Genomic DNA, 24,755 nt, shown 5'->3' on the forward strand with positions numbered 1-24,755 from the left:
GTTAATGGTTATTAAAACAAGTTGGAACCACTGAGGCCCAAAACCAAGGTATTAAACCATTTAAAAATCCATTAACTATAAATAGTAGCGATAGTAGTAGTCATGACTATAAATAGAGTTTATAAAATACGGAAGATTAAATTCTCAACACGAATCCCATGATAACTTCTCCCGCAAGTTATCTCTACAAACCTGCTTTATTAAAATTCTACTCCACAACAACGCAAATGCAATTGATGGATCATCATAGGGTCATTAAGGCAAAGGCCATGACCAGAAGAAATGAAGCACGAAGTCTGCAAAGCTGAGTAGGAACAAGCTAGAATAACATTCTATCCTAACATGCTTCACTCGACGAATTAAACGATCCACAAGCAAAAGCCATATAATAAACAAATAAACATGTAGACAAGAATCGACACTTGACACGACTCTTGACTCACAGTTTAATAAAAAGTAGCTTCGAACGGGTAAAGTAAAGTATCCTCAAAAGGAAAGAAAAGGGTGATGGGAGCCAACCATACACCAAAATAAGTCGGGCTACTACCGACTGTCAGGCCATACGGATAGGAATTCCAATGCACAACGGCATAAAAGAAGAATGAAACAACGTCTTGTATCATTCTAGGAGTACAAGTTTTCCGGCAAGATTCCCCCCATTGTTCATACTCAAGGTATATACGTTCCAAGAATTTTGAAGCTCTTTCGGGTTACATTTTACGTTAATTAATATGTTATGTTCAAGGCGACTCAAGACTATACACAAGACGAACATTCAAAAAATTAAACAATTAAACGATTCAATAATGACACTTCATTTTTACTTCTTTAGGACTTGTGATCAAACATAGACTCAAGTGAAATTACTCCCATTGTTCCTTCCCAAAAACACTGTTTGAGATAACCCGACATTGCCTATTAACAAGCGGGGTGTGCCCTTAGAACGAATTGTCCTTAATTCAATTCACATAGACCCTCTAACATATTCTACCCCTTTGTAGAATATATATTGCTCTCCGGTAATATTCGACTGGCTCAATATATATGCTAGACATCCTGTACTATAGCATATTGCATGCGCACTAATCATACATGAAAACCAACTTAAACAACATGCTTGACATAATTTAACGATTATAAAAGTCCATAACATGATAGTTCAACAGAATCTATAAACGATAATTCCATTCATAACATGCTCGTTCACATAGATTCGATAATAATAATAACATGCTCGTTCTCAATATCAAACATGAATTCATAATAACATATTCATTCCCAATCATCAAACATGAATTTATAATAACATATAATTTCACATGATTCGCATTCAATACACTTCACAAAGTCCTCAAGGGATGGGTGGTCACCCTAGTCTTGTACGTACCTGGAATACCTAAGTACGGGGCCACTATGCGAATCACGACTCAAAGCTAGAAATCAACTCCTATAAACAAAATGGAGAAACTTAATTATTATCCATGTTTACTAAATTTCCAGCAACTATTTAAGATTCTAAAACCTTTGTTTTAATTAGAAATTAATCGTTATTCATTAAATTGATAGTCTCAAATAGTCGACTCGAGTCCTAGTATAAAAAACATTGACTTTTGACCTTTTTTTTTTGGCAAATAAATTTGATTATATTACCAAAGTAAGGATAACACCTAGTCACAAAAACCAACTCTAAGTTCCCAACAACCTGGGAACACAACAACTAAACACAAAGCCAACAGGCACAAGCTAAACTCTACAAGCCACACAAAACAGAATTCTACTTACAACTGACTCTATAGGATCATAGTGATCATTAAACACACTAGAATTCCTCTGAATCCACACAGCATAGACTGTCTCAATGAAGGCAATACTACACAGTTTGGCTCTTTCTTTGGTGCTCCTGCTCTGTACAGCTGCCCATCTAACCTCATCATCCCAGGTCTGAATTGTTCTCTGCATCCCCATTTGAGTAAGAACTCTACTCCAAATCTCCTTTGAATATTGACACTCAAAGAACAAATGTGTCAGTTTCTCTTCATGTACCAGACAAAATTCACATTCACCACTAATGTCTATGTCCCAGCTGATCAATCTGTCTTTGGTAGGAAGCCTGTTTTGTAAAGCCAACCAAGTAATGAATGTCCCTTTAGGACTAGCCTTGCTGTTACAAGTGATTCTTTTCCAATGCACATGACTGGCTCCACTCTGAAGATGCTTATACATTTTACTGATTTTGAACTTGTCATTATGGACAAATTGAGTCACTCCTCCTGCTTGCATTAGAACATCTCTATACTGCCAGATCTTCCTTAATGACCAAGTTAGCCCAGATGGGATGGGCATGGTCCAAAAATCCATCTGCTTCACATAGTAAGTGTGAATCCATTTCACCCACAGTCTGTCTTGTTTCATAGATAAAGCCCAGCAGTGTTTGAGAACAGCAGCTTTATTCCATATTGTTAAGTCCTTTAGATTCCACCCACCACAACTCTTGGGAAGGCACAAGTGATCCCAAGAAACTGGGGCCTTTTTTGAGCCAATATCTGACCCTGTCCACAGAAAGCACCTGCAAATGCTTTGGATTGTCTTCATAACTTTCTTGGGCATTACAAAAATTTGACACCAGTAGAGCTGCATTCCAAACAGAACTGACTTGACCAGCTGTAATCTGCCTGCATAGGACAAGAATCTTGCAGACCAACTCTTAATTCTAGCAGTTGTTCTTTCAATAAGAGGTTTACAATCAGAGAAGCTCAACTTCCTAGTTGTCAAGGGTACCCCTAAATATTTAAAGGGGAAAACACCTTTTTGAATGCCAATTGTGGTAGCAATCTGGTTAGAAGCAACATCAGAAACACCAGCTGTATAGACTTCACTCTTATGGAGATTATCACTGAGACCAGAAGCCTTTGAGAACTTGGTAAAAGCTCCAAAAAGAGTAATAATAGAAGGCAAATCTGCCCTGGCAAACATGAGAAGGTCATCAGCAAACATCATGTGGGTAATCTTCAATTTCTTACATCTTGGATGATAGTTAAATTCCTTTTGTGAACTCATGGCAGCCAAACATCTTGACAAATACTCCATACCCAGAGCAAAGAGATAGGGTGACATTGGATCCCCTTGCCTCAATCCCTTTTTTGCAGGAATAGGAAGGGTAGGAAATCCATTGACAAGAATAGAGTAGGAGACAGTTCCCAAACATTCCATCACCCACCTAATAAACATGTCAGGGAATCCTAATTCATGCATCATTGACTTCAGGAAGGGCCATTCCAAAGAGTCATAAGCCTTCTTGAGGTCAACTTTTATCATACACCTAGGGGAGATGTATTTCCGTGAATAACATTTCACCAGCTCAGAAGCCAGTAGGATATTATCAGCAATATTCCTACCAGGAATGAAGCCAGCCTGAGAATCATTCACCACTTCACCAATTATTGACTGCATTCTGTGAGTTAAGATTTTTGAAATCAACTTGTAAACAATGGAGCAACATGCTATAGGCCTGAAGTCTTTAATACTGGTAGCATTGTGAATTTTTGGGATTAGAGTAACAGCAGTGTTGTTTGTTTGTTTTAGAAGTTTCCCTGTGGAGAAGAAATCCTGAACAGCCACATAAATGTCATCTTTAATGATGCTCCAAGCTTCTTTGAAAAAGAAACTGTTAAACCCATCTAAACCAGGAGCTTTATTGTTGTCAATCCCTTTCAGTGCCATATCAATCTCAGCAGTTGAAACAGGAAGAACTAAAGATTGAGCTGAAGCTGCAGAAAGTTGTTTACCTTGTCTCACAACTGTAACATCAATACCCTCCAAAGTGTCTGCAGCAGAACCAATAAGACCATGATAGAAAGCTTTGATCTCATCTTTAATCTCTGCAGCAGTGGTAAGCTTCCTCCCATTATCATCATAAATAACATCAATACTGTTCCTGGCATATCTCTCCTTTACTGATGTGAAGAAGAACTTTGTATTTGAATCACCAGTTTTCAACCACTGGATTCTTGATTTCTGTTTGAGAGCTCCTTCATGAATACTCAGAAACTTTTTAAGCTTACCAGTGCACTCTTTTTCAGTCAGTTGAAGGTCAATATCACTAGGAGAAGCAGCTAACTGAGATTGAGTGTCATCCAGCTCCCTCCTAATACCATCAATTCTCTCCTCCAGCCTAGCAAATTCTTTCCTATGCAAAGTTTTCAGACCCTGCTTGATGACTTTCAATTTGTGCCACACTTGAAACATAGGAGTTCTATTTACAACAGATCCCCACCCTACTTGCACAATCTGATGGAACTTAGGGTGCTCAGCCATGTAATTGAAGAACTTAAATGGTCTACTTCCCCTCTGTCTCACCACTTTACAATCCAGCAGAAGAGGGGAGTGATCTGATAAACCTGGGTTCAGATAGTCTACACATACTTCTGGATAACTAGTATGCCAGTTTCCACACCCAAAGGCCCAATCAATTCTGGAATGAATTCTCAAATCACCTTGCCCTTTATTGTTCCAGGAGAAGAAATTTCCACAACTCTTGAGCTCTATCAGCCCTGTTGCATCAATACAAGCATCAAAATCTCTTGTTTCTGTATCAGAAACTTGGCTACCATGGATTCTATCACCTGCATGCAGCACTGAATTGAAGTCACCCATGACAAACCAAGGGTATATCACCCTTGGTCCAATTTGAGTCAAGGTGGTCCAAAGAGGTCTCCTATGATCAATTGTATGCAAGCCATACACAGCAGTGAACTGAGCAGTAAAATTCCCATCCTTTGCAGCTAAATCACCATGAATAACTTGGTCAGTTTTTAAGCCCATAGTAAAGGTAACCTCACTATGCCTCCACCCAATCCAGATTCTACCCTTAGGAGAATAGGAATAGTTCATTTCCCACTTCCAGCAACTACCTAGCTTATTCTGAATCTTGCTAGCTTTATTTTCCCTCACTCTAGTTTCTAACAGAGCAATAACACTGATCTTATTGGTTTCCAGCAATCTCCTAACCTCCACCACTTTATTAGGATCATTCAGACCCCTAACATTCCAAGTGCAAACAATCATGGTGGATACCTATCTCCTTCCTCAACCTCTGCATCCTCACCCTCCTCCTCTATAGAAAATCCCTCCACTACATCAACCACTTTTGGAACCTGAGCCAATCCCAAAGGATGATCATAGTGTTTAGACTCTCTCCTTCTCCTGGATACTACTCTCCATCCATCATCTTGAACATCACTCACTTGTGCCTGGTTCAAAGGGGTAGTAGCAATCAAACTTGGAATGATTTCTTCAGGAACAGCAGGTTCAGGTACAGAAACAGCAGCATTCACCACCTTCTTTGGTTTCCAGACCTTAGTCACCTTTTTCTGCACTGGTTGAACATAAGTAGCAGGTTGATATCTTGTTTGACCCTTTTTAACTGAACAATCATGCCCAATTATTTGACATTCCTTACAAAAAGGTGGGAGCCATTCATACTCCACTTTCTGATTGAAGGTTCTACCACAAGAGTCCTGTATTTGAACAACCTTGGTGACAGTTTTAGTAACATCAACTTCAATTAAGAGCCTAGCAAAAGAAATCCTCAATTGCTTAGAGGTACACTCATCAGCAAATAAAGGAACCCCAACAAGGCTCCCAATCCTACTGAGAGAATCCATGCCCCAATAACACAGAGGTAGGTTAGGGAGCTTCACCCACACAGGAATTACCCTGAGAATTTCCTCTTGGAAATTAAAATCTGATGATCATGGCTTAGTGATCATAGGCCTACCAAAGAAAGTGTGAGGTCCAGCAACCAGTACCTCATCTCTATCCCTTTTTGAGCAGAATTTAACCACAAAATAGCCCTCATCATGTAGAAACACATTAGGCTTACCAACATGACCCCATTCCTTATCAATATACCTAATTACTGCCCCAATGGAGGGTTTATCACCAACAACATACATGATCAAAGCACAATCCCAAATAGCAGCCATTTTACTCATATCAACCTTGTCAAGCATAGCAACAGGAGTACCTTCCAAAATTGTGGGAGCAATAAAGGAGAGGGAGTTACCTTTGCCAGTGAGTTGGGGTCCTCGAAATAAGTTCACCCAAGATGATTTTGGGTCAACCCTGGTGTGCTGCTGTTCTAATGGAGGTCTAGTGCCTTCGTCTCCAAGTTCTCCAGAGGTACCACCATGCTCTGTTTCAGAGGAATCAAGATCCCCTTTGCTTGCGAGGGTTTCCGTACCATTTGTCAAACCCAGTACAACATTAACGTTTCTCACCATTTCCTTCACCCTTTCCAGAGCAGAGCCACCCACTCTCCCACCCCCCTGTCCTTCTTCCATACCTCCCACAATCTCGGAGTGAACACCCCTGGTTTCCGATTGGTACGAAGGAGAGTAGTTGATGGCAGCATGGTACGCCGCAATAGTTTCTTGAGTGTGTGGTGAAGGTGGTCCAGCAGAAGGATGCGACGGGAATGGCGTCCTGATTACCGGCGGCAGTCGGACTTCATCTCCATTGCTGGGTATGGTGTTTCTCAACTGATGTTGGTTCATTGGGCGCAAAGAGGCAGTATGAAGAAGCGCAGAGGCCTCCTCATTGATCTCACGAACTTCTTGTTTCTGATTCTTCTTCTTCCTCGCCATTTCCAATGGTGGGTGTACGATAGCAGAGAACCTTATCGTGCGCTACACCATGGAAAGAGAGAGAGGTTTTTTTTTCATTTGACTTTTGACCTTAAAATCATTAAAAATCAATACTTTAAAACTTTATAATAAATATGAAAATTAAGATTGATTCCCATAATTTAAATCATCATTAAATTATGTAAATCAATTGCCTATACAATCGGGATTAAAACCCTAGTAATAACAATCATAAAAACTACGTTTTGGTAATAAAAATTGACACTTTATTATTATATTAAATCTGAAAATAATAACTCTTCTAATTAAAATCAACCTCATGAATTCAAATACGAAAAACATCATAATACGGTATTCATAACCGTTCCCAACAATTTAAATAATCCAACACAATAATAATAATTTAATAATTTAAAAACGGAATTTGGAAAAGGTTAAAAGTATACGGAGTATGAACGATCAACAACAACAAAACACACACACACAACACAATTGTGTTGCGTGTGGGTAGCGGCACAAGGAAGCACTCGTCAAAGGCAGGGGCGAAGCAAGCTCGTGGCTTGCTTGCGGCCGAAGACAAGGGCGGACGGAGGAGAAGAGAGAAATTACTGCAGCAGGATTTTAGAACGCTCATAACTTCTAATTTATAACTCGGAATCGATTGATTCTTGAGGCAAAGTTCAAGAACTTTTCGAGATCTACAACTTTGAAGTAGAAACCTTTTTTCTGAAAACAAACGGAAGTTGGAGAAAAACGTCCAAACGTAAGTTCGACGAAAGAAAGAGGAATTTAGGGTTAGGGTTTTACTTTTAGGTTTAATGAATAATAGTGAGGGATTTTGAGGGTGAGCACTTATATTTATAGGCTTAGGAAACTCAAATATGGGCTAGGGTTTAGGATTCCCTTCCGGGCTTCATTAAACATAAGATGGGCTTGCTTAGTTTGTTTGGACTTGAACTTGGAATTGGATTGGGCTAGATTAATTTAAAATCGTTTTACTTTTGAAACCCAATTAAATTCCCAATGAAATAAAAAATTCGTTTAGTAATTAATTAAAAATAAATATTCTAATTAAATAAAAATACATTTAAATAATATTTAAATGCGATTTAAATTCTAAAAATCATAAAAATACTTTATAAATATAATAAAATATATTTATAAATACAGAAAAATACGAGGTATTACAGTGTACCCTCCTTAAAAGAAGTTTCGTCCCGAAACATGGGCACGAAAATCACGATTTGAAATCAACACTTGAGACTTTATGAGACCTTATTGCGTTTTCTTTGCAAAAATATTTTAGTTGCTGTACTCTTTAAGGAATTCAACATGATAATATGAAGTTCAATTTCCATAGAAGCACTAAATTAAGCACAAAATAAGGGAAAATAAGGTCAAAGTGCGAAATTCTACCTCACTCTACCACCCTTAAAAGAAATGAGTTACGGCCCCGTAACTCAACTACCCTCGGGAAATAGCTAGGGATAATTCTTTCTCATATTGTCCTTGGCTTCCGGGGACCACAAAACTTGACTAGACCACAAAACTTTGACAATCTTAAAACCCTTAGTTCGTGTACTACGCACTTTTACAATCCAAGACTTTGACTGGTCTTTCCTCAAAAGATAAAATTTGGTCTAATTCTATGGTTACCGGTTGCAACACATATCCGGAACATACTTTCGCAATTGAGATATATGAAACACATTATGCATTATATGCATGTCCATGGGTAAGGCTAGTCTATAAGCTACATTTCCTATCCATTCTAGGATTTCATATGGGCCTATATACTTTGGCTTAAGCTTTCCTTTCTTGCCAAATCTCATAACACCTTTCATTGGTGAAACTTTGAGTAACAATTTGTCACCCACTAGATATTTTTGTCAAGTATGTATAGCTCTTTTGGCGATCTTGCGCTGCTTGAATCTTTGATTGAATAGTTCTAATTTGGGTCATTGTGTCCTCTATCATTTGAGCTCCTAACACAACTTTCTTACTGACGTCGCTCCAACATAGGGACATCTACATTTCCTTCCATACAAGGCCTCAAATGGTGGCATTCCTATACTGGCATGATAGCTATTGTTATAGGAAAATCAATCACATCTAAACTATCTTCCCAACTTTCTTGGAAATCAATTTCACATGCACGAAGCATATCCTCAAGTGTCTAAATGGTTCTCTTAGTTTGTCCATATGTGGATGATGGAACGCTATACTCATTTTAAATGTCGTACCAAGGTTCTTCTGTACACTTTCCCAGAAGTTTGAAAGAACCTTGAATCCCTATCTAACACGATATCCTTAGGAACTCCATGTAGTCTCACAACATACCTAATGTAAGCCTTAGCAAGTTGCTCCATCTTTCTAGGTCTCTTTCATTGGTATAAACACTGTTGGCTTGGTCAGTCTATTTACCACAACCCAATTGGTGTCATTTCCTAACTTTGACCTGGGCAAACAAGGGACAAAGTCCATTGAAATACAATCTCATTTGTACCTTGGAAATTCTAATGGTTGAACCTTTCATTGAGGTCTCTATGCTCTATTTTGACCTTCTGACAAGTCAAATATCTAGCTACAACTCAGCTACTTCATTCTTAATTCTTGGCCACCAGTAGACCTTCTTCAGATCTTATACAACTTGACACCGCCTAGGTGAAAAAAATATGGTGTATTATGACCTTCTTTCATGAGATTTTCCTTCAACTCTTCACACCATTGAGGAACACACCTCCTTCCTTTGTACCTTAAACTTCCACCATCATGGATCTTAAAATCTGTCCCTTTCCTTGTAAAGTATTTTACTTGATTATATTCGTTCTAGCTTTACATCTCCAATTTGATTCTCCTTATTCTCATCCATGCAAACAATATGGCTGCTAGCTCTATGTCATGGGTAGGGTAGTTAGATTTATATGGTTTTAATTTCCTTGATGCATACGCAATAACCTTCCCGTTCTTCATCAATACACACCCTAAACCATTCTTGGACGCATCACTATACACATCATAGTTATCATTTCCATCTGGTAGAGTTAACACTGGCGTGGTTGTCAGACGCATCTTAGAGATTGGAATGCTTCCTCACAATTCTCATTCCACTCAAACTTAGTTTCCTTTTTTGTCAAAGTAGTCATGGTTTGGCTATCTTAGAGAAATATTGCACAAGCGGCTATAATATCCAACTAAACTAAGAAAACTTCAAATTCCAGTGACACTCTTTGGTGTAGGCCATTCACTATCAACTTTAAACTTGGTAGGATTCACTACAACTTCTTCTTTAGACACTAGATATCCCAAAATGTGACATTCTCCATCCAGAATTCGCACATCAATAATTTGGCATAGAACTGGTTATCCCTAAGTGTACTTAACATAGACCTAAAATGTTCAACATGCTCTTTATTGCTCTTCGAGTACACCAAGATATCATCTATGAAAAACACTACAAAATTATCCATAAATGCATGGAACACACGATTCTTCAAGTCCATGAATATGGTAGGTGCATTGGCCAACTCAAATGGAACAACAGTGATCTCATAATAACCTTATCTTGTCCTAAATGCATCATTTGGTATATTGTTATCTGCAATTCTCAATCGATGATAAGCTGATCACAATTTAATCTTCAAGAAAATTCCTGCCTCTTTAAATTGGTCAAAATAGGTGTCTATCCTAGGCAAGATACTTTGTTCTCAATTATGACCTCATTGGGTTCCCTACAGGCTATACAGGGTCTCATACTCTTGTCCTTCTTTACAAAAACACAACTTGTGCTCCCCATTGTCCTGTACTTAGTCTAATATAACTTTTCTCCAACGATTCCTCTAATTGACCTTTCAACTCACTCATTTCTGCTGGAGTCATTCTATATGGAGCTTTCGAAATAGGTGCGGTTTCAGGTGCTAAGTCTATAGTAAAGTCAATAGGTCGATTGAGAGGTATTCTCGGGATCTCTTCTGGAAACACGTCTAAAAATTCATTCACAACTGTAATGTCTTCAGGTCTATCTTTAACTTGATTATAGAGGTTTCTCACATTGCATAAGAATATTGGATTTCCCTTATGGATTAACTTCACGAGTTCCATTGCCGTGATGGTTCCTATGTTTCTAGACTTACCAAAACGACGGTAGGATACTACTTTACCTAAGCTAGATCTCAAATGAACATTTTCGTTCCTCACAGTCAGTCTTGGCTTTGAACATGGCCAACCAATATATACTTAAAATTACATCCAACTCCCTTAATTCAAACTCAATCATGTTAGAAAGGAAAACGGTTTTGGCTATAGTCAAAGGCACATTCCTATGAATCTTGGTACATTTTACTATGATACTAGTTTGTATAATTATGGGTACCTCAATGACTATGGTTTCCAACATTCTTTCTGTTTTTGCAAGTTCCGATTCCAGCCTTGTTCTTCCTAAACCTGTAGTCCATACAGATGAAAATCTTTCTATATATGTAGGGTATCTAGAAAAGTAAAGGTCTCCCCATATAGTAACAACTGCAAATCCATTTGAAAATATATTTTCAAACCTTTGAGCCCTAAGCTTCTCCGTTGCCACCACTTCAGGTGCAAACCTAGAAAAATTTATAACTTGGAATAGTATTCAGTCACAACCATCCCATCCATCTTTAGCTCAATGTGCTCTTGGGCTTTCTGCTTTTTCAAGTACGGTTGGTAAAACTTGTTTCTCGAGGCAAATTTGAATGATTCCCATCCAAATCCAGGTATATCTCTCAAAGCTTTCTCACACCTTTGCCACCACAAATCAGCTTCTCCCCTAAGGTGATACACAACACTATTAACCTTAAGGTTTTCGGGATAATTCACAGCCAATATTGACTTATCAAATTCTCTCTGCCCGTTCTCCAGTGCACTTGGGTCAGACTCCTCTTGGTACATTGGAAGATTACTCTGGACTACCATCTTGAACATTCCCATAGTAGGGTCATTAATTGGATTTTGCCTAGTCTCTGCTAGGTTCTAAAATACTGCGGCTAGTTGCCTAACAACATGGGCTATTCCTTGTTCATCGAAGACTCACTTTAATGACTGGATTTGACATGGACAACACTAAGGTTACGGACCAACAAACCAATCAAATTACTTTGCAACAATGCATAAAAATTTCGAACATGATGGGGAATGTGGCGCCACCTACTGGCCATCCCCTTGACTTGTTCGTACCACATAGCTAAGTGGTCATGACCACGATGCACTTAGTTAATAATTATTTCGAGAAATAAAACACATAATTCCTTTGCGTTGATTGCTCGAACTCACTTGAATTAAGACAAGCTTAGAAACTTAGAGAATAATATTGAAAGAGAACAAAGTACTCTTATAACTTCAATGAGAATTCCACATCCTTTAATCGATGAACAACTTGTTCAAATGAAACCATAAATAGTAGCTTCACTACTTCATTGTTCAACATTAACTGGGAGAACTTACTAAGTCAAACAATACTCAAATGTTAGCGGCATCACGCATATCATCTCTTTCTCTGTAATACTTGGGAGTAAAATCTTGATCCTCTAGATCATCCAGGTTATCTTCCCGATCAGAATATTTATACATAACCTCATCATCCTATTGTGACACTCTATTAACATCATTATTAGCTTTCTGTTCTATCCCAAAACCACTAGACAACTTCAATAATAGGTTCACAAACCACTGGATTCGAATTCAGATTCCAACCTCAAAAACTTGATCATCATCATTCAATTCCTCATTTTCTTCCATTTCATACTCAATCATCATCATCATCATCACTATCTCATACTCATTATCATCTATGTCACCTAGACCTAATCCCATAGAAAACATACCATCTTCATAGCACCTTTCTGCTAATTCAACGATAGTAGTCATAACCTCAATATCATACATCCATCTACCATCTACAGTACAATACTTCCTTCAACTAGGTGTATCATTCTCAAAATGCATATCATTGAACTTATACTTAAGCTCTATATAAGGTGTCCTATGGGGTAAACAATATACAATCATCTCAGGCATAACATCAATTTTTTCCCCTCAAATGTGGCGTATTCTTAAACGTAGCAAAATAGTTGCATGCAAACTCAATCTTCTTCACATACAAATGTGAAGTCTCACTATCAAGCTCCTCTAGCTGTCTTAGGTTGGAAAACTTTGAAGGCAACATTCTTAAGTCCTAAAAACACACACTTAAGAGTTTCACTAATCGTGTTCCCAACAAAATTCAACCCCCAAGGAGAGAAAACAGTTTAAGTTCGTGGAGCCATACAATTTCAATGCACAAGTACATGCTTAATCATTAATCATGATGCAATTAATCACATAAAGCAAAAAAAACATGATCAAACTTGAGTACATACATGCACAATAAATATTTCACACATAGCACTTAATTAATGCAAACCTAAATTAAATTCCCTTCTTAATCTACCCTTTCTCACTTAGAAATATGAATAATTTTCGAAATTAATTTAATAAATAACTTCAAATATACATGAAATTATCAAAATTAAAATCGAAAATTAAAATAATTAATCGAATAATTTAATTAATTTAATCGATCATTTTCCGAAAATAAATAAAAAAATAATTAATTAATTCAGAAATAATTTTTTTTTTTCTTTTTTTTTAAAAAAAAATCCGGGAATTCCGGAAGAAAAAAAAAATTCAAAAATTCGAAAATATAATTCGAATTCATTCGAATTTAATAAATTCAAACAATTTAAAATAAAATCAATAAATTTCAAATACTTAAAATAATTGGTATTTGGCTTTTCAAAATTTTGAGAACTCAAAAACACGTTTTTACTTTAGGAAAATAATTTTCGAAAAAAAATCCTAAAGTTCTGCAATCGTAGTTTAAGGATTTACCACTTTGCACTATTAATTAATGCAAAGCAACTCTCAAACTTGAGCTCTGCAAATACCACTTTGTAACACCCTAATAATTCCTTGCTTTTTATAAAACATTTTCCAAATTACCAAGATATTACCGCCACCGTGATAACGGCTAATGCTATTTACCAGAATTACGCAGCGGAAATAACTAACTTTCAAAACATATTAAATAAATTGTTAATGGTTATTAAAATAAGTTGGAACCACTGAGGCCCAAAATCAAGATAGTAAACCATTTAAAAATCCATTAACTATAAATAGTAGCGATAGTAGTAGTCATGACTATAAATAGAGTTTATAAAATACGGAAGATTAAACTCTCAACACGAATCCCATGATAACTTCTCCCGCAACTTATCTCTACAAACCTGCTTTATTAAAATTCTACTCCCCAACAACGCAAATGCAATTGATGGATCATCATAGGGTCATTAAGGCAAAGGCCATGACCAGAAGACATGAAGCACGAAGTCAGCAAAGCTGAGTACGAACAAGCTAGAATAACATTCTATCCTAACATGCTTCACTCGACGAATTAAATGATCCACAAGCAAAAGCCATATAATAAACAAATAAACATGGAGACAAGACTCGACACTTGATACGACTCTTGACTCACAGTTTAATAAAAAAGTAGCTTCGAACGGGTAAAGTAAAGTATCCTCAAAAGGAAAGAAAAGGGTGATGGGTGCCAACCATACACCAAAATAAGTCGGGCTACTACCGACAGTCGGTCCATACCGACAGGAATTCCAATGCACAACGGCATAAAAGAAGAATGAAACAACGTCTTGTATCATTCTAGGAGTACAAGTTTTCCGGCAAGACTCCCCCTATTGTTTATACTCAAGGCATATACGTTCCAAGAGTTTTGAAGCTCTTTCGGGTTACACTTTACGTTAAAGGCGCCTCAAGACTATACACAAGACACAACATTCAAACAATTAAACAATTCAACGATTCAATAATGACACTTCATTTTTACTTCTTTAGGACTTGTGATCAAACATAGATTCAAATGAAATTACTCCCATTGTTCCTTCTCAAAAACACTGTTTGAGACAACCCGACATTGCCTATTAACAAGCGGGGTGTGCCCTTAGCACGAATTGTCCTTAATTCAATTCACATAGACTCTCTAACATATTCTACCCCTTGGTCGAATATATATTGCTCTCCGGCAATATTCGACTGGCTCCATATATATGCTAGACATCCTGTACTATAGCATATTGCATGCGCACTACTCATACATGCAACTTGAACAACATGCTTGACATAATTCAACGATTATAAAAGTCCATAACATGATAGTTCAACATAATCTATAAAGCATAATTCAATTCATAACATGCTCGTTCATATAGATTCGATAATAATAATAACATGCTCGTTCTCAATATCAAACATGAATTCATAATAATATATTCATTCCCAATCATCAAACATGAATTCATAATAACATATAAGTTCACATGATTCGGATTCAATACACTTCACAAAGTCCTCAAGGGATTGGTGGTCACCCTAGTCTTGTACGTACCTAGAATACCTAAGTACGGGGCCACTATGCGAATCACGACTCAAAGCTAGAAATCAACTCCTATAAACAAAATGGAGAAACTTAATTATTATCCATGTTTACAAAATTTCCAACAACTATTTAAGATTCTAAAACCTTGTTTTAATTAGAAATTAATCGTTATTCATTAAATTGATAGTCTCAAATAGTCGACTCGAGTCCTAGTATAAAAAAACATTGACTTTTGACCTTAAAATCATTAAAAATCAACACTTTAAAACTTTATAATAAATATGAAAATTAAGATTGATTCCCATAATTTAAATCATCATTAAATTATGTAAATCAATTGCCTATACAATTGGGATTAAAACCCTAGTAATAAACAATCATAAAAACTATGTTTTGGTAATAAAAATTGACACTTTATTATTACATTAAATCTGAAAATAATAACGCTTCTAACTAAAATCAACCTCATGAATTCAAATACGAAAAACATCATAATATGGTGTTCATAACCGTTCCCAGCAATTTAAATAATCCAAAACAATAATAATAATTTAATAATTTAAAAACGGAATTTGGAAAAGGTTAAAAGTATACGGGGTATGAACGATCAACAACAACAAAACACACACACACAACACAATTGTGTTGCGTGTGGGCAGCGGCACAAGGCAGCACTCGTCAAAGGCAGGGGCGAGCTAAGCTCGTGGCTTGCTTGCGGCCGAAGACAAGGGCGGACGGAGGAGAAGAGAGAAATTACTGCAGCAGGATTTTAAAACGCTCATAGCTTTTAATCTATAACTCGGAATCGATTGATTCTTGAGGAAAAGTTCAAGAACTTTTCGAGATCTACAACTTTGAAGAAGAAAGCTTTTTTGAAAACGAACGGAAGTTGGAGAAAAATGTCCAAACATAAGTTCGACGAAAGAAAGAGGAATTTATGGTTAGGGTTTTACTTTTAGGTTTAATGAATAATAGTGAGGGATTTTGAGGGTGAGCACATATATTTATAGGCTTAGGAAACTCAAATATGGGCTAGGGTTAAGGATTCCCTTTCGGGCTTCATTAAACATAAGATGGGCTTGCTTAGTTTGTTTTGACTTGAACTTGGAATTGGATTGGGCTAGATTAATTTAAAATCGTTTTACTTTTGAAACCCAATTAAATTCCCAATGAAATAATAAATTCGTTTAGTAATTAATTAAAATAATAAATATTCTAATTAAATAAAAATATATTTAAATAATATTTAAATGCGATTTAAATTTGAAAAATCATAAAAATACTTTATAAATATAATAAAATATATTTATAAATACAGGAAAATACGAGGTATTACACGACGGGTCTTGCTCCCGGGGGTGTATCGCCATATGTGGTACTTGGGGGAGCGAGTGTCCCTTCAGCATAGTACGAGGGGTAGGGTTGTCCCTAACGTCCCGCCGGAGTCCATGTTAGTGCCAGACAAAGAACTCGCCCAGCTATATTTGAATGCTAGGGGTGATGATGTTTGTCTCCCTTGGGAGAACTTTGTACATAGGAGGGGCCATTATGAGGATCTTTTGAAGAGGCTTGCTCCACCTGTACGCTTCGTACTGCCGGTGAGCTTTTGAATTTTGTATCTTGTATTCTCGTATTCTTGTATTCTTGTATAATTGAATCATTGTAAGAATGTTTGTAAGAGGAGGAGGTCGACCCCGAGGACATCCCCCATGCTGACAGGGTTATCCGCTACGAAAACTCGGATGGGGAGCAGGTGGAGGTGACCGTCCCTATAGCTTCTCCTCCGCACCGGAGGTCGTATGATGTTGTACCTGAGCATTATGCAGCTGTAAGTACTGTTGTATTTGCTTGAAACTGATAGTAATCTTGTATCTGGAAATTGATCTTGAATTTTGTATGCAGGCGCCTCGGGTGAGAGTGCGTCGTTGGATGCTTCTAATTGATTATTTGAAGAGGCATTGTGCCAAGCTGACCCAAAAGCTTTCTGGCCGGGACAGAGAGGTGCTTTCTTTGACTGTGAAATTTTGTACTCTAGAAATTCGAACTTGGATGTCTGATTCTTGAATTTTGTACTTTTGTATAGGAGCGCCGTCGAAGTCGCAGAGGTTCTGTTGACAGGGAACCCCAGGTGGAGACTTTGTTGAGGCAGGAAGAGCCGAGCTTGGATCTGGGACAGGGGTCCGGTGCTGGTACTTATCAGAGGCATTCTGATGCTGATAGGGGAGGTGTCCCCTTTGTATATGTCGATCCTACCAGGCATTCTTTGGGGGTGCGAGCAGTTCGAGGACTTTTGTACCTCCTTCCGGCTATTACTTCGGAGTGGGTGGCTCTCAGCCTTGGGGTGTATATACTTGGACTTACTGGCAGGAGATGGAGAGGATGCGTCAGTCCCAGATTTTTGGGGCGCAGCGCCAGTTCATGGCGATGCCGCAGCCTTATCAGTATCTGTAATACCTCGTATTTTTATAATATTTACAAATATATTTTATTATATTTATAAAGCATTTTACGATTTTCGGAATATATTTCGCATTTAAATATTATTTAAATGTATTTTAATTAATTAGAACATTTACTATTTTAATTAATTACGAAATGAATTTAATTTTCGAGTCGGGAAATTTAATGAATCGCAAGTAATTTTAAAAGGTTTGGGTTTTAAATGAAAAGTCCAATTCGTTTTATTAAACGAGCCCAATCAAAAGAATCTAATTCAAGTCCTAAGCTAGTCCAATCATTTAATTCCCTAAGCCCAATTCTAATTTTCTAAGCCTAGCCCATCGAAAATGGGGAGCCTATAAATAGGACTCCCCTCATTAAATGATCCCCCTATTTTGTCATAAACCCTTTTCTCTCTTACTTGCCCCACACTCCTCTTTCTCTCTCCCTTTGTTCGTCCGGCTCACTCGGCCCGCAAGCACCAGCCTCATGTTGTTGCTGCGTGCCGCTGCCTTCCCTCTTGTTGCGTCGTTGTTGCTATATGGTGCTGCTAGCCGCACGCCCACAATCCCACACTCTCTCGTCGCTCTGCCTTGCTTCTCACCCTCGCGCACCAGCGTTCCCCTGCTGCTCTCTTGCCCCTTCCTCGCGCAACACCCCCCGCGCCCAGCGTGCTGTGCTGCCTTGTCCCGCGCGCCAGAGCTGCTGCCCCTCGACCCCTGCCGGGCGCACACACCGAGTGTGTGTGTGTGTGTGTTGTTTTATTCGTTGTTCAATCTTTTTGCCCAATCACATTAATTCGTGGTTGTTCCGTTCTATAGGCCGGATTGGTATAATTCTCTTCTTCGTTATCTATTCTATTTAAATTCCGTATTTTAAATTATAATATTATTATTGTTTTGAATGATTAAAATGCTGGGAATCGGTTGTGAACATCGTGCTTTGAGGATTTACATGTTGTGATTCATTGGGCTTGTTTTAATTATGAATTTTCAGATTCATTTATTTAATAAAGAATTGATTTTTATGACATTAAATTGGTTTTATTGGAATTTTAAAGTTAGGGTTTTAACCTAGACCTAATGAGTCAATTGATTAGCATAATTAGGTGATGATTTTAATTATGATAATAAATTATATTTTCAGATTTGAATAAAGGCTTAAAGTGTTGATTTTCATTGATTTTAAAGACGGAAAAAGTATGTTTTCGTACTAGGGATTGGTTTTGCAAATTGAGACGATTATATTATTGAAAAACGATTGAATTCTAAAGTTTAAATGAGGTTTTAAATTTTATAAAGTTGCTGGAAATTTAATGAACATGGAAAGGTGATTTCTAAGTGAGTGCTCGTTATTGCAAAGTGGCCCCTACGCTTAGGTATTCAAGGTACGTACAAATCTACGGAGACCACACCAATTGCCAAAGAGAATTATATGATTGTTGTTGATGTGAATTATATTATGTGGAATCATGTTTATTTTGGTGAACGATCATGTGATTTATGATGTTGGATTTATTTGATTAATTGTTGACCAAGCATGTTGAGATTATTATGAGTATGGATTTCATTGTCAACCATGCATGTTGTTCAATATTTATGCATGTATGGTTTGTTTCACATGCAAGGGATGGATCATTTATTATTATGCTATTGTACGGGATGTCTAGCATACTTTGAGCCAATTATTCGTACCTCGTTGTACTATTTATTTTACCACATGTGAAAGGTTAGCTCACGTAAGCCACCGCACATGTAGGGTTCAGTTGGGAATATTTTGTATGAAATGAATTAGGATTTGTCGTGCAAGGGCACAACCCTCATGTTAATGGGCATGATGTGGAATTTCACTTTGGTGAGGAGGAACATGGTAGTAATTTCACAAGTGTCTTCCTTTGTTGATCACAAGTCCTAAAGCATTAAAATAAGATTATTCATTGTTTGCCCCATAAGAACCCTTACATAGACCTCAAGAACAAGTTCAGTGACATGCATTTTAATGATGGTACCCCTAATTGGTACAAATATGGGACTGGAGATGGTAGGTGGAAGTATGATACTGAAGTTCTTACTACTATCTTAGAGGTTGCGGAGAATAGCTATGAGGATGGAAAGTACTCTGCGGGTCTAGGTATGGGCTATGGAGGAATAGAAAGTGATGGTGAGGATGGCATGATTCATGATGAGCAAGCTAGTGATGTTGAGGAGGAAGATGATGATGATGATGATGTAGTAGAGATTGAGAATCCCAATCCTGTAGTTCCTGAACCAACAATTGAGATATCTAGTGGATCTGAGGATGAGCTTGAAGAGAATAATGTGGTTGATAGTGAGCCACAGCAGGATGATGAGGCTATGGATGAAGACTCTGATCCGGAAGAAGACTTGGATGATCCTAATGATCAAGACTTTACTCCAGAGAAATAAAAGGAAAGAAATGATCGTCGTGATGACGTTAGTCGTTAGAGAAATGTAATCCTTAGTTATTTATTTTTCGTTGAATAATAAAGTGGCAAAGCTACTACTTATAGTAATACCTCGTATTTTTATAATATTTATAAATATATTTTATTAATTTTTAAAGAATTTTACGATTTTTGGAATTTATTTCGCATTTAAATATTATTTAAATGTATTTTAATTAATTAGAACATTTATTATTTTAATTAATTACGAAACGAATTTAATTTTCGAGTCGGGAAATTTAATGGGTCGCAAGTAATTTTAAAAGGTTTGGGTTTAAAATGAAAAGTCCAATTCGTTTTATTAAACGAGCCTAATCAAAAGAATCTAATTCAAGTTCTAAGCTAGCCCAATCAATTAATTCCCTAAGACCAATTCTAATTTTCTAAGCCTAGCCCATTGAAAATAGGGAGCCTATAAATAGGACTCCCCTCATTAAATGATCCCCCTATTTTGTCATAAACCCTTTTCTCTCTTACTTGCCCCACACTCCTCTTTCTCTCTCCCTTTGTTCGTCCGGCTCACTCGGCCCGCAAGCACGAGCCTCGTTCTGTTGCTGCGTGCCGCTGCCTTCCCTCTTGTTACGTCGTTGTTGCTGTGTGGTGCTGCTAGCCGCACGCCCACACTCCCACACTCTCTCGTCGCTCTGCCTTGCTGCTCACCCTCGCGCACCAGCGTGCCCCTGCTGCTCTCTCGCCCCTTCCTCGCGCACCACGCCCTGCGCCCAGCATGTTGTGCTGCCTTGTCCCGCGCGCCAGCGCTGCTTCCCTTCGACCCCTGCCGCGCGCACACACCGAGTGTGTGTGTGTGTGTTCGTGTGTGTGTGTGTGTTGTTTTGTTCGTTGTTCAATTTTTTTCGCCCAATCACATTAATTCGTGGTTTTTCCGTGCTATAGGCCGGATTGGTATAATTCTCTTCTTCCTTACCTATTCTATTTAAATTCCGCATTTTAAATTATAATATTATTATTGTTTTGAATGATTAAAATGCTGGGAATCGGTTGTGAACATCGTGCTTTGAGGATTTACGTGTTGTGATTCATTAGGCTTGTTTTAATTATTAAAGTATGAATTTTCAGATTCGTTTATTTAATAAAGAATTGATTGTTATGACGTTAAATTGGTTTTATTGGAATTTTAAAGTTAGGGTTTTAACCTAGACCTAATGAGTCAATTAATTAGCATAATTAGGTGATGATTTTAATTATGATAATCAATTATATTTTCAGATTTGAATAAAGGCTTAAAGTGTTGATTTTTATTGATTTTAAAGGCGGGAAAAGTATGTTTTCGTACTAGGGATTGGTTTTGCAAATTGAGACGATTATATTATTAAAAAACGGTTGAATTCCAAAGTTTAAATGAGGTTTTAAATTTTATAATTTTCTGGAAATTTAATGAACATGAAAATAATTTAAGTTTCATTATTTTGATGATAGGAGGTGATTTCTAAGTGAGTGCTCGTTATTGCAAAGTGGCCCCTACGCTTAGGTATTCAAGGTACGTACAAGTCTAGGGCGACCACACCAATTGTTAAAGAGAATTACATGATTGTTGTTGAAGTGAATTATATTATGTGGAATCATGTTTATTTTGGTGAACGATCGTGTGATTTATGATGTTGGATTTATTGGATTAATTGTTGAACAAGCATGTTGAGATTATTATGAGTATGGATTTCATTGTCAACTATGTTGTTAAATATTTATGCATGTATGGTTTGTTTCACATGCAAGGGATGAATTATTTATTATTATGCTATTGTACGGATGTCTAGCATACTTTGAGCCAATTATTCGTACCTCGTTGTACTATTTATTTTACCACATGTGAAGGGTTAGCTCACGTAAGCCACAACACATGTAGGGTTTAGTTGGGAATATTTTGTATGAAATGAATTAGGATTTGTCGTGCAAGGGCACAACCCTCATGTTAATGGGCATGATGTGGAATCTTACTTTGGTGAGGAGGAATATGGTAGTAATTTCACAAGTGTCTTGCTTTGTTGATCACAAGTCCTAAAGCATTAAAATAAGATTATTTTGGTTGTTGTTTATTAATTGTATGTGTATATGTTGTTGAGTCTTGAGTTCGCCTTTTAATAAAATATTAATAAAAGTAAAGTGCAACCAGAACAAGCTTCAAAACTCTTGGAACGTATATATATCTTAAGTATGAACAATGGGAAGGAGACTTACCGGAAAGCTTGATCTCCTACTAATGATACAAGACGTTGTTTCATTTATATTATGTGCAGGAATTCCGTCGGTATGGCCCGACACTCGGTATGGCCCGATTTTATTATTTATTATTTGGTGTATGGTTGGCTCCCATCACCTTTCCTTTATGGAATATTCTTTTGGCCCGTTCGAAACTTATTCTAATTAAATTGTGAGTCAAGAGTCGAGTCAAGAGTCGAGTCTTGTATTCTTGATTTGTTTGTTAATTATTAAATGGCTTTTGCATGTTGATTAGTACTTAGTGAGTGATGCATGTTTATAGTTTTTATTCACTCTATTCTTGTAAGTACTCATCTTTTGCTGACTACGTGCTTTGTGTTTTTGGTCATGGCCTTTGCCTTAATGACCCTATGATGATCTATCATTTGCACTTGCATTGATGGGGAGTAGAATAATATAGCAGGTTGGTAGATCGAAATCATGTGGCTTGGGATGATTGAGAGAGTTGCATGCTTTCGTACTTTAAACTATTTATTATACTTTAATTACGTTTGAATTCGTTGAACTTTTTATACTTTGGTTGTTGGGCCGTCATGGTTCCAATTTGTAGGAGGCCTCGATATTTTATTAATTATGTTTTTAAAAGTTAGTTGACATTGAATTCCGCTGCGTAATTCTGGTACTAGCTTTAACTGTTATCACGATGGTGGTAATACTTTAGTAATTCCTTTATTTTAAGTTGGAAAATGGTTTTATAAAAGCAAGGAATTATTAGGGTGTTACAATATCCTTCCCCTCAGCAGGGAACTTATCATTCTCCCGGTACTCTTCGTATTTCGGAGAAGGAGCCTGGTACCCCTGGGACAGAGCTGGATCGGGATCTGGAGCGCTACAGGAGCCGAAACAGGGGCAAGGAGCATGTGGTCGGCATTACGGCTGGTAATGACTCAGACTGACCCTGCATGGTAGCGAGTTCCAGCTTGCGTTGATTGATTTTTGTATGATTGTATTTGTATGGATTTGTATGGTTTGGATTTGAAATTTGAACTTTGTTTGGCTTTGAATTTTGCAAGGTTTTGAATTTTCTGATCTTGTATGGCTGAATATTGGTTTTTGTATGGTTGAAAATTGAATTTTGTATGCGTTGTGTGTGCTTTTGAAATTTGTAGCTATATGTATGCATGCCCGAGGCGCTGACTCGGACTGCTTGAAATTGCGCGGCTTGTGGCTTTGGAATCTTGAATAATTGAGGTTGTACTCTGCTGCCCGAAAGCACTAAAGTGTGCGTACTTGGAATCATAAAGGGGACGGTGGCCTCGTCCTTTGTTGCAGGCACCTGCGCTTGGCGCAGGTGTCGGCGCCTGGCGCCGGTGTACTGTCATAAGGGCCGGTTTTTGTATAAATAGGGAGCTTTTCGAGTCATATTTTGCATCAATCCATCCTTGCTTTTCTTTGTATACTGCTTCCTCACGAAAAGAACGAAAAATGGTCATGTCTTTGAAATTGCCTTGAACTCTTGGCTTGGTTCGCTAGGCAAGATGGAGAAAAGGGAGCTTGAGGGCATGCATCTTGGGGTGCTCGCCTCCTTCTGGTTTGTAAATCTTGATGTACACTTTATTCTTGCTGCTCTCGAGGCTTGGGATCCAAATCATCATGTCTTCCGCTTTGGAAATAATGAGGTATGTCCCCTCCTTGAAGAGTTTAGTGCCATATTGGGGTGGCCCGTTATGTCGGAGCCATACATGCCTAGGTGTTGAAGAACACTTTTTCTTGGGTTTTGAAAGATATTTGGGCTTGAAGCCCCCACTTTTGAGTGTTGTTGTATATGGCAGAGGGGTGGATTTGTCTCTCCTTGTCACCTATTTTGCTGGGCTTGATGTCCCCAAGGTTTTCAGCTTGAGGGCCTTGAGTTTTTGTATCTTTGCTCTCTTCCTCTTTTCGAAAAAGGGGTTTTGCAATGGTGATGCCTCCCTAATAGAGATTGTAGAGCAATTTTCTAGTGGTCGGGACCCAATGCCGCTCGTGATTGGCGAAACATTGATGGGCCTTGATATGTTGAAGTCGGACCCCTCTTCTTTGCCGTCGGGAAGCCCGATATTACTCCAAGTAAGGATCTGGAGCTTTCTTATATATTGAATTTGTACTTGTATTTTGAATGTTTAATTTTGAAATTGCTTTTTTTGTATACTCCCCAAGGTCTGGCTTATGGAGAGGCTCATGCTGGTGGCACCACCGGAGAACATGGGAAGCTATAATAGAAAAGGGTTCACTGTGCGGCCCATGGTGTATGGCCGGCTTTCATTGGACGTGTGGCGATGTGCACTCTCTGGAGTTGAACCTTGTATAAGGTGGGTAGTTCCTTGGTGGGGAATTGCTGCTAAGAGACATGCCCTAGGTTCTACTGCGTTGAGGGTGCCAAGCCTCACAATGTTGGTCTCCTAGTGGCCTGCTAGAGTGATGAGATAGTATGGCTTAAAACAAGAAATCCCAGATTGTGCTGAAGAGAACCCCAAACCTGTTGCGTTGAATGCAAATTAACTTGAAGTGAGGCGGTACTGGGTTGCCAAAC

At 37.9% G+C, this 24,755-nt stretch overlaps 1 protein-coding gene across 1 annotated transcript; it reads right to left on the reverse strand.

Annotated features, from left to right (window-relative positions):
- Positions 1-5,060: 5,060 nt before the first annotated feature.
- Positions 5,061-5,663, reverse strand: LOC130467376 (uncharacterized). Its single transcript, XM_056835877.1, has one exon. It carries the CDS (start codon positions 5,661-5,663, stop codon positions 5,061-5,063), a length of 603 nt encoding a protein of 200 aa, XP_056691855.1.
- Between the last annotated feature and the right edge of the window lie 19,092 nt (positions 5,664-24,755).

Source organism: Spinacia oleracea, chromosome 2 (genome assembly GCF_020520425.1).
Source record: "Spinacia oleracea cultivar Varoflay chromosome 2, BTI_SOV_V1, whole genome shotgun sequence".
NCBI classification, from domain to species: domain Eukaryota; kingdom Viridiplantae; phylum Streptophyta; class Magnoliopsida; order Caryophyllales; family Amaranthaceae; genus Spinacia; species Spinacia oleracea.